Below are 11,492 nucleotides of genomic sequence, written 5' to 3' on the forward strand. Positions count from 1 at the left end.
CAGGGAAACAGTCCAATGAGCATCACCGCAGAGGAGCCAATCAGCTAGATGTTGCTGGGGCCGAGGAGCCAATCAGCTAGATGTTGCTGGGGCCGCTGTGAGCCAATCATCAGCCGGCAGCTGGAAGTTTGCTGGCAGCTGGAAGTTTGCTGGGGCCCCTTTGGCTGTGGCTCTCAACACTTCCAGAGTAGACACACTTACAGTTCTTTTGGACAAGTGGAGACAAGGGATCGGAGATGTTAGGGCACAAGGTGCACATCCCACAGCTGAGAAGTGGCAGAGCTGGGAGGCCAACCCACGTCCTTGTTTGAGAACATCCCTCTGAGTTGAAGACATGCATCACGAATGCACCCCGCTCTCTGCCCTCCCTGGGGAAGTAAAGAGGCCCGATGGTAGGTCTTGAGATCTGGCCCCCTTTCCTCCACAGGAGGAGGAACCCTTCATTCAGTCAGTGCACAGGCACAAATGGCAGTCCTCCTGTGGATGACATATGGAATCCAATGCTTTGTCTTGGTCTATAGAGGCCCACCCCCCACACCCGCCACAGGGCACCCCAGTCTGATCAGTGTGATGCTGGGCAGGGGCTGTCTGCCACCTCATGGTACAGGGCTGACTGTGGGCGCCACCCTGCCACTCAGTGCTCAGGGATCTCCTGCTGAGGGCTCGGAGGCAGTCACCATGGGGGTCTTCACACCAAGGGAAGGGGCATGCCCTGCCCATCAGAACTGTGTCCTCCTTCCTGAGGACTCCCCACAGCAGGGACGCCTCTAGACAAAATCGGTGGAAGAACCTTATCAGACGGCAGCTCTCTGTCTCTGGTCTCTGATGTGAATGGCTGATGGGAAGTGGGTGCTGTGTCCGCGGTGCCCTGTGGTGTAGGAAGTATGTGCCCAGCACACCCCAAGCAACTGTGAGGTTCATCCTCACCTCCCTACCATCCCAGGTCACAGGCACGCTGTGCAATCGCTCTCGTCACAGCATCCTTTGTGTGCTGAGCACCCCATCAGCATGCTGGGGTCCATGCACACCCAGGGTCCTGTGGTCCCGTCACCACCTAAGTTTCGGCTTCACCTTCCTCTGGGCTGAAGTGCTTTGCTTCACAATGTTTCTCTCTCAAAGGTCATTTTACAGTGACCAGGTGTCCTCGATCCCCGCTGCACAAATGGACCTGACCTCATGTGGTCTGGCGGGTGTGTCTCAGGGGAGAACAGAAGGTCTTTTGCTTCACTCTCCTCCCCACAAAACCCATTCTGGGAAAACTCCCTGCCCGCCAAGCCCATCCCATGGAGGGTGTAGTCCCGTGTCCAGTGCTTCACTCATTCATTAATCTGCTGGTGCCTTCCTCCATTCATTCCCTGGATTGGGTGGGTGTGACCAAATGAGATGGAGATCAACACTCTGCCTCTGAGGGTGTATTAGTACTTCCTGGTTTCCATAGTAAACTAACGTCAAGGAGAGCATTTTGATGACATTCTGGTTTCTATGACAACCGGGGCAAGCCATTCCTTCCTGGCAGCAGACACATTTCACGAGGATATTTACAGACTGGAGAGATGGGATAACTGTAGAAACCTCAACACTAGTAGGTGTCTGCTATCAACGTGAGTGCGTGCAGGAGTGTGTGTGTGTATGTGTGTGTGTGTGTGTGTGTGTGTGTTCACACGCGCGCGTTGAGTGTTGGGAGCCTGTGTGTCCTTTAATCGCACATTAAGGGCTCTCATCCCTTCTGTTTGTTAGGGAGGCTGGCGGCTCCCGACGAAAGGCGGGCTGGGGAGACTGAGTAAAGTGTCATCATGTCCCTAGATGACGACACCTGTTGTGTGAGGGCTTTGTCTTCTGAGTCACTGAAAGCGGAGATCCCCTTGTATTTTATGAACGGCCACCTCCGTTTCACGATTGTCGCGTGCACCCTTTACCGTGTAACTTTGCTCTTCTTACAACTCCTTGTCATAGAAACCTATTTCGTGTAGGGAGGTTGGGAGAGAGACACTTGAGGGCAGCGGGTGATGAGACAGGCGGCTGGAGAGTGGGACTGGAAGATCACACCGTGTAGCCTAGGTGATAATACTGTGCTCATCCTGGGTGCTGACACACACACGCACGCCCACAAAGAAGTGTCTTCTCTCAGACACATCACCTCTTGTCACACCACTCACCGCAGTTAGGTGGATTAAGCCTGAAGCAGTAAGTACTACTCGAGCACCTTCGCAAAGGGTCTGAGTTTGTTCGGTGCCTGTGAGGAAGCGCATGCCGGGGAAGAGGTGTTGTCTGTGCTCATCGTGTGGCTACAGAAAAGCCTAGGCTTTACAGGATAGCTGGATGGGGTCTTTCCCAAGACCTGTGTGTTTGGAAGGAGCAGGATTTAGGTACAGGACAAGGAAGCCTCTCACTTTACCCAAGGCGCTGCTCCTGATTCTGAATCTGGGACTCTGCCAGCCCTGCTCGAACCTCAGTCAATCAGTCAGTCCTCATCAAGATCTCTCTGTCTCCCTGCATGTCCATCTCCCTATGCCTCTGCCCTAGCTACCCACCGATCATCTTTCCTTCTGTCTATCTGCCCGTCCATCCATCCATCTGCCTGCCTACCTACCTACCTGTCAGTCTCTCTAGAGGGAGAGAAAACTGCTGTTTTCCCAGCTGTGCCAAGTGAGAACAGAAATCCACACGCAAGGGCTGTATGCAAGCCCTCCATAGCAGGTGTTTGGGCAACGGGCCAAAGCACGTGCTGAGAGGAGCACTTAATTAGGTGACCAAACACATGCGTCTTCTCATTGCCTCTCTGAAGGAGGCACTGCTGCTGTGACCAGAAAAATACGAGTAAGACATGTTTTGATTGCCTGCTCAAGGTCCTCTGTTAAAGTGTATGGTACCTGAGAACATGTAGCCAAATGGGGATGCTGAACAATATTGAAATGGGCTGGGAAGCGCTTAAAGCGTCTTGAATCCTTTTAGAAATAAGACTTTTCAGTGGAAAAACATTTGTGGGTCCAGCCCGTGGCCTCATTTGTCAGCAGAAGGCATTGCTTTCCTGGATGACTGAATTATGGATGCTTCGCCTATTGCTTACTTTGTCATTTTAAACATGAGTTCCCCTGTATGTTTCCAATGTAAGGAACTAAGTGGACCTGAAAATAGTATCTATGCTGGAAGCAGAAACATTTTGGGGAACGGGAATGTGGAGAGGCAGTGAGCACGCATTGTACGCGTGTGAACATGCGACCCAGGCATCTTGCGTCTCTAACATCAAGGGATCTGAGTGTGCATGTGGCGGTGTGTGCATGTGCCCCAGCGGCTGCATGTTGGGGTGTGGTCCGGCTTCAGAAGGGTGCACAGTCATGCTTGTTGTGTGGGCTGGGCTGGCAGGTCAGTTGAGGAGAGACAGAAGGTCTGGAGTCCCCTGTTACTCCTTGTCCCTCTTATCCTGTGTCCTCAGGTGCTCCAAGGTCTCCTACTCTGAGTTTGCTTAATCAGGGGTCCCCCAACCTGTGCAATCAGACACCCTCACCCAGGAGAGGTTTCGCAGCGGTTACTCCAAAGAAGGTCTAGCTCTTCCTTCTTAGATGTTTCTTGTTACGTCTACCCTAAGTGCTGCTCCCTGATTCTGAATCTGGGACTCTGCCAGCCCTCTTGTACATCAGTCAATCATCAGTCCTCATCAAGACCTCTCTATCTCCCTCCATATCTACCCAAAGATGTGCACGTGTGCCTTTACTTTAGCAACCTCTTTTTGCATAAGAAAACATATCATTTTGTTTTTGTGGGGTTTTTGGAAGTGTAAGGTGTTGTGATGTACTTGTGAAAACTGGGTGGCCCTCGAAGAGGCATGATACTCGCCCTCCAGTAGCCTGGACTTATTAAAAGGACTGCCCTTGTGAACCATAAAGACATATAAGAATACAGCAGTATTGGTCCATACCGGTGAAATCTGGAAGGAGAGGAAAGAGGATGTGTATTGAAGAAGAGACAAATAATAAAGTGTGAGGAAAATGGATTCTAGGACCCAGACGTATGTTTGGTCACATTACCTCCAGGATAACAAATAGTACAAAACACCACATAAGTGTTACAGAGAGGTCACATCCGTGCACTACTTCACACACTGTATGCAACATGTTTTAAAAGGAGCTATGTAGAATTTGCCAGAGAACGAAATCTTACAGAAGCACGTGAAGACTCAATTACACACAAGGTGCGTGTGGATAACACTCATCATGACATGAGGCTGGGCCGTAGCTCTGTGGTAGAGCATTTGCCTTGCATGTGTGAGGCACTGGATTTGATCCTCAGCACCGCATACAAATAAACGAATACAAAATTCGTCATGACAATGACAGCAATTTTCCCTCAATGTCATCTATAATATTTTATTTATTTATTTATTTGTTCTTTTTAGATACACATAACAGTATATTTTGACTTAGACATGTGCAGTATAACTGATTCTAACTAGGATCTCATCCTTGTGGTTGTACGTGATGTGGAGATTCACTGATCATGTATTCATATATGAACATAGGAATGTATTCTACTGTCTTTCCCATTCCTATCCCCCTCCCTTCTCTTCATTCCCCTTTGTCTAATCCAATGAACTTTTATTCTCCATCCCCCTCCTCTTGTTGTGTGTGGGCATCCGCATATCAGAGAGAGAACTTGTGGCCTTTGGTTTTGGGGGACTGGCTTATTTCGCTTAGCATGATAGCCTCCAGACCCATCACTTTACCAGCAAATGCCAAATTTTCTTTCTTCCTGATGGCTCAGTGATGTTCCGTGGTGTATATACACCACATTTTCTTTATCCATTCATCTGTTGAAGGGCACCTCGGTTGGTTCTATAGCTTAACTATTGTGAATTCACCTCCTAACCTTGCTGTGGCTGTGTCCCCTTAGTATGCTGATGTGAAGTCCTTCCAGATAACTAGGTCAAATGGTGCTTCCGTTCCAGGTTTTCTAAGGAATCTCCATGATGCTTTCTAGAGTGGTTGCACCAATTTGCAGTCCCACCAGCAATGTATGAGTGAACCTTTTCCCCACATCCTAGCCAACATTTATTGTTACTTGTGTTCTTGATAATCGCCATTCTGACTGGAGTGAGATGGAATCTCAGTGTAGTTTTAAGTTGCATTTCTCTAACTGTTAGAGATGTTGATCATTTTTTTTTCATATATCTGTTGACTTTTTGTATTTCTTCATCTGTGAAGTGCCTGTTCAATTCCTTTGCCCATTTATTGATTGGGTTATTGGTTTCTTGGGTGTTAAATTTTTGAGTTCTTTATATATCGTGGAGATTAATGCTCTGAGTGCTCAGTCTGAGGTGCCAATCGCAAAGATTTCCTCTCATTATGTAGGCTCCCTCTTCATTGTTTCCTTTGCTGAGAAGAAGCAATTTAGTTTGGTAATGTCACACTTATTGATTCTTGATTTTACTTCTTGTGCTTCAGGCGTCTTGTTACAGAAGTCAGTTCCTAAGCCCACATGATGGAGAGTTGGGCCTGCATATTCTTGGAGTAGATGCGGGGTCTCTGGTGTGATGTCTAGGTCCTTGATTCTCTTTGAGTTGAGTTTTTTGGCAGGGTGAGATAGGGGTTAAAGTTCATTCATGGGTTTCCAGCTTTCCCAGCACCATTTGTTTGAAGTAATCCATTCATGGTGAAAAATGGAAATGAGGAATAAAACGCGTTTGTGCAATGGATAGAACTAGAGGGTTTCCACTGCGTATTTGGGGGTGGAAGAGTAAGAAGAGAAGGATCATGGGAACGATTTCATGGGCTGCCCTACACTTTTCAGTAAGGTTGGAAGTTTCTGTGGTTGAAGTTTGGCATTTACGACAGTGATGCTGGAAAATGGCCCTTCACAAGGAGATGCGTGTCATAATGCTCCTATGATCGGAACTCTGGTTCCACACACCTGTGTGTGAGCGTGTGCCTGAATGTGCAGGTAATATGTTGGAAGCACACAGGTCCTTCCACTAAGAGTGAGTGGCTTGGAAGGTTCTCTCTGATCTGCAGATGGTAACACACATTAAGTTGGGGGGGTGGCGGGGAAGAGTAAAAGTACTTTGGATTAGACAAAGGGGAATGAAGGGGAGGGACGGCGTGGGAAGGGAAAGTCAGTAGAAGGAATCAACATAACTTTCCTTTGTTCACATATGAACACAGGACCAGTGTGGCTCCATATTACATACAACCACAACAATGGGAAGCCATATTCCATGTGTGTATGATATGTCAACATACATTGTACTGCCATGTATACCCAAACAGAACAAATAATAAAAAAAAAAAAAAAAAAAGGCGCGAGTGAGTGGCTGCTGCATGCTAACCCTTGGCAGACCTTCCTGTGCATTTCACGTTCTCAGTAAGCCTGGTTAATGTGTTCTAGAGTGAGACAAACCCCATTTTTTGATTCACACACCCTCCAGCACCCAGACTGATAATAGGAAATCCATGTGGCCAAGGCACATGAGGTCCTGAAAGGTGTAGTTCCTACTCTCCTGCAAGAGAAGCGATCACATTATACTGAGAGGCAGAAGGTGGATATGTTCTGAAATGCAAGAGATGCAAGAAAATAAATGTGACATCTGCATTATGGGTGACATTAGGACATGGCTTCTGCTGCAGAAGTCATGCATTCCAGAGATGGGGAAGGTAGTCACACACAGTCGGCTTATTTTCCTACCTGTTTTGGGTTTTCCAGATTAGCATCACAGGGCAACAGGTTGTGGCCATCTGCATTTGGGTGCCCTGGAGTCCCTGGAGGAAGAGTGCAGTTTGGAGGAACGGAGCAGAGTGAAGGTTCTGCAGGTGAGGAGTTGCAGCAGCAGATGTGGGACTGGACCTTCATGACCCTGGGTAAGCCTCTCCCACAGCCCCTGTTGCGCCTTGCTGTTCAGACCCTTGTTTTCACGGTAAGAATCACAGATTTGGTATTGGAAGACAGAAGATGTAAACCACGAGACAGCAGTTCAGGCCACAGCTGGAGACCAGTGCCTGAACCAGTGTGTTCTTCCTCACTCCGCCAGGCAGGAAGAATCAGCAGGAGGACCTTCACAAACCCCTGGGTCCCACGTGCAAGCTCTTGAACGTGACATTGCACAAACACCTCCTGCAGGAGGGCAGGGCGGCACAAACCCCTCAGAAAAGAAGAAAATCTGAGGCATTCTCCAGGGGAGAAGCCCCAGGAGCCCAAAAGGCACAGAATGTACAGTTCGAGAAAGGGTCCCCTGGCATGACACCCACTTCCTCGTGTGCTTGCTCTTTGAGCTGCACAATCCTTACAGTTAGGACAAGATGTTGGATTTGCCTTGTTATGGAGCCCCCCTGACACCTCCAGGGTTTTGTCTGTTTTCCCCCAAGTACTTTCCATTTATAAACCCTTCTGTGAAGGACGCACTCTCTGTGTTTCCTTCTTTCATCCCTCAACAATCTCATAGAGCAGGGTGCTTCTACTTGCACGAGAGGAATTTTCTCTTTTGACACTTTTCTGCTTTTCCTTTTGTGAACTCCAGGTTGCTCCTGTATCACCCACAAAAACAAGCGGTCAGCCCAGCACCTCAGGGAGACTCGGGCGGGAAGAGAACCACCACTCAAGCTGCCAGCCCTTTGCAGTCCCTGAGGACTGCACGTGGCCTTAGGACAGAACTGCGTTAGCAGTGGTTTTGACAGCCAGGCGTCCTGCCCTCCTCCAATCACCTCCTGACCCCCAACTCCAACTGCAATGGACACCCAGTATGTCCTATGCAGTTGGAAAGGCCGCTTGTGGCCAGCCAAGGTTTTGTCCAGATCTTGGACTTTGCCGAAATATAAGAGGAGAAGGGTGCTTTCTCTCCAAGTCCAGATCCTCTCTGAAGACCAAAAATTGAGAGTGAAGGGCAAAGACGCAAGGGCCCTGAACAAGTTGGAAATCGAAGCCCTGGCCACCTCAGCCCGGGCATGGTCCAGGGCCACTGTGCCATCGGGGGAGAAAAGAAGGTACAGAAGAGCCCTTAGAGTGGCGCTGGAGATTCTGACTGAGAAAGCCCACTTGGATCAAGGAAGAAAACCCGAGGAGCCAGGGACCCCTAAGGTGCCTGCAGAGGTACTCCAAAAGCCAGCCAGCTGGCCACCTCGCAGAAAGTATCAGGGGCGCAAAGGGCACTTCTGGACTAAGAAAAGGGGACAACGGGGATCCCTGTGCGTGCATTCAGAGAAGGAGAACGACCTGCATGGCGAGAACTCCCAGGTGCACACAGCCATCCGCCTGTCTCCAGCTGAAAAGCAAGCAGAGGCATCACAAGGCGCCCACGAGCGTCCAGATTTCCTGCCTCCTTGTGGAGGTGACCGCCAGGAAGAGGGGGCAGAAGAAGCAGGCCCCTTCGCACGTCCCCCCACCGTGGGGGAGGATGCCTGTGCTAAAGACGAACAGCCAGCTTGGTCGCCTCCAGCAAGACTCTTTGCAGCTGTGCCCAAAGCTCAGCACCAAGAGGCGGGGGACACCTGCCCAGAGACCCCGGCTACTTCCCAGGAGAGCACTGCCTTCGCAGAGAATGCAGAGGGCCCAGGCGAGGGTGCCTTGGAAGGGATGGCAGCATCCTCCACCTGCTCCACCCCGAGCCTGCATCGCTCCCTCGGTTTCGCCCACAGGAAAAGGAAGCTCGAGGCGCCAGACCCCAAGAAAGGACTGCGGGGGCGCCCATGCCGTGTGCGCTCCCAGACGATGAGGGACGCCAGGGCCAGCACCATAAGGGCTGGCGATCGACCAGCACGAGGAGCCGCAGCAGGGCCTTCGGCACGCGAGCCCTGCCCTATCAAAAGAGGGACGATGGTCTGGTTCAAGTTTCAGGATCATCCGTTTTGGCCGGCAGTGGTCAAGAGCGTGTGCAAAACCCAGAAGACGGCCCGGGTGCTGTTGATTGAGGCGAACCTGCGCGGGGAACGCAGTGGCATTCGGGTCCCTCTGCACAGGCTGAAGCACCTGGATTGTGAGGAGAAGGAGAAACTCCTGAAGAGAGCCAGCAAGGCGTACCGGCAGAGTGTGAACTGGTGCTTGTCGCTCATTGCCCACTACCGAGAGCGGGTCGGTCGGGGCTCTTTCGTGGGCTCCTTCCTGGACTACTACGCGGCCGACGCCAGCTACCCCATGCGCAAAGCCATCCAAGACGGGGACCTGAACGTCAATTTTCCAAAGGTGAATTATGCCGACCTGGAAGATTCCGAGGAGGAGACCTCGGTGGGCGTGGGCGGCAAGAGGCCCTGCAAGAAGCTGCTCCCCGACCGCATGAGGGCCGCTCGGGACCGAGCCAACCAGAAGCTGGTGGACTTCATCGTGAAGAAGAAGGGGGTCGACCACCATCTGCTGGACATCGTGAAGGGCAGGAAGCAGTCCCGGTGGCTGACGTCCTTTCTGAGTGAAAAGCGGTACGTGTTCTGCATCGAGACGTACCTGGAGGACGAGGATCAGCTGGACGTCGTCGTCAAGCATCTGCAAGAGATCTACGAGCAAACGGACAAGGCCTTGCTCGCTCTCATCAGAGATGACAAAGTGAGATTTCTTATGGAAGTCCTGCTGCCAGAAGCGATCATTTGTTCAATCGCTGCGCTGGATGGACTTGACTACAAGGGAGCAGAAGAGAAGTACCTGCGAGGGCCACCCGTGCATCCACGGGAGAAGGAACTGTTTGACAAAGACATCTTGAAGCAGATGAGGAAGAGATCCAGGAGAGGCAGAAAGGTGGTCAGGTCTCTTCCCCAGCCCTGTACCTCCGCAGGGGCCTCCTCCTCTCCCCAACCTATCAGGCCGCCCATCTGTGTGAAAGGAGGCGCCTCACCCCCTCCCTAGGCAGTCCCATATGCTTTGCACCTTCGAGACTTTTGGAAGGTGCACTCTTCATGGTGGATCCATCTCTCCCCTTGGTGGATGCCACCTTCAGCCACATTTCTTGTCCCCAAACCCCTCACCCGCTATTTGGCTCAAATACTGCAACAGCCTTTGGGAGACAGAGCTGCTCATATGTTGCTAGAGGAACATTGCACTGTTTCTCACGACACTCCTTCCCTTCCCACTTGATATTTTCATACAAGACACACACCAGCAAAGGCCCGGCCTTCAGCTATCTAGCAACCCTAACCTGGGAAACCTCATGCGTGTGTTCATACAAACATCCCCTGGATTTTTCATGCGTCCAGGGACATATGGATACACATATGCCTTGGGCTCCTTCTTGACCTCATCCCCGAACTTTCCCTGCTACACCTTTTTGCTTCTTGAACAATAGCCTTGGAGTCAAAACCAATGACAGAGATGCTTTCTCCTGTGATATCATCACCTTCTGATACTTCTTCAAAAGCCATTCTGGAAGTCCAGCCGAGCACAGAGTTGCTGGATCACCAGCCCACCGTCCTCTGGGCATGGGTGAAATCCTGGCACCCAAGGGCCCTTTTGTCCTGTGGGATCTTGCCTAGGAGCATCGACTTGGTGCATTCGTGAAATTCCGCCTCTGGGAGCAGGGAGTGGCCCTTCTTCACAGGCTGAAGAGCAGCGGCTTCCTGAAGCACACAGGCCACAGGCCCCCTCCCATCACTGGCAGCGACTGGATCCTCCTCACATGGCCATCGAGTCCCAGGTTGACCACTTCACAGGCCAGCCACTCCATGGAGTGGATGGGAGAGGAGCCCATCCACAGAGGATGAGTTACAGGACAGCAAGCATTTGCTCTGGATCCCACAGGCCCTCACACAGAGACATTTGTCTCAAGGTGTATCCCCCGACTTCTTCACGGGCCAGCAGCCTCCCACCGCAGAAACGCAGACTGGGTCAGTCTTTCCAGGCAGCTGGCACAGTGCCAGTACCGGGGCTGCCAAGTTGCAAATGGAAGATAGAAACAGCCTCTGCTCGGCCCTACCTGGCCATCGTCCAAATGTAATTTAACACACACCCTCAAATGATGCGTGCAAAACCCACGGATTCTCCTACTAACTTGAAGCAAAACGTCTTTCTGAGAATACACGTGAGAAAAACCAGTTTACTTTGAAAACTTGATTGAATGAAGCATTGAGGGTTGAGGGGATCCTGAGCGGGTGGGTAGCTGTTGGAGGAAGTCCCTTGTTCTCGTGTGTTCCCATGGCAGGTGCTTTTCTCGACCTTGCAAGGTAGCTCTCTGGATTCACAATCCAACTGTTGTGTCTTTCCCCTTGGACTCCTGCTCCATCACGCTTGAAATTGCACCACGGCTCAGGTGGAGCATCCAAGAAAGCGTATAAGCACACTCACCACGAAATAATATCATGGAAAGTATCATGGTGGCTGTTGTCATTTTGAAGGCTCATTGTGAGTTCCCTGCTCATTCCAAATAAATATTCATGTTTGTGGTTGACGTTGTGTAACTTTACATGTGGCCTTCCAAATGGTATGGGTGTCAGGCCTGACCTACCTCTCTTTGGACTCTGCCTGACAGAGAGCAGCCTCCTGGGGCCCCCTGAAGCCCTCATGGTCCTGGGAATCATTTTCAACAGACTGTA

General features: G+C 50.9%; 1 protein-coding gene across 1 annotated transcript; it reads left to right on the plus strand.

Annotated features, from left to right (window-relative positions):
• Window positions 1-7,541: 7,541 nt before the first annotated feature.
• On the plus strand, window positions 7,542-9,813 carry LOC107152545 (PWWP domain-containing DNA repair factor 3B-like). The gene has a single exon (XM_015498057.2). It carries the CDS (start codon window positions 7,714-7,716, stop codon window positions 9,811-9,813), a length of 2,100 nt encoding a protein of 699 aa, XP_015353543.1. The 5' UTR covers window positions 7,542-7,713.
• Window positions 9,814-11,492: the final 1,679 nt, after the last annotated feature.

The sequence above is a fragment of the Marmota marmota genome, unplaced genomic scaffold (assembly GCF_001458135.2).
Source record: "Marmota marmota marmota unplaced genomic scaffold, marMar, whole genome shotgun sequence".
Taxonomy (NCBI): Eukaryota; Metazoa; Chordata; class Mammalia; order Rodentia; family Sciuridae; genus Marmota; species Marmota marmota.

Excerpts from the sequence above, each read along its gene's own strand:
- LOC107152545 (XM_015498057.2), top strand. The coding sequence starts at position 7,714 with ATGGACACCCAGTATGTCCTATGCAGTTGGAAAGGCCGCTTGTGGCCA.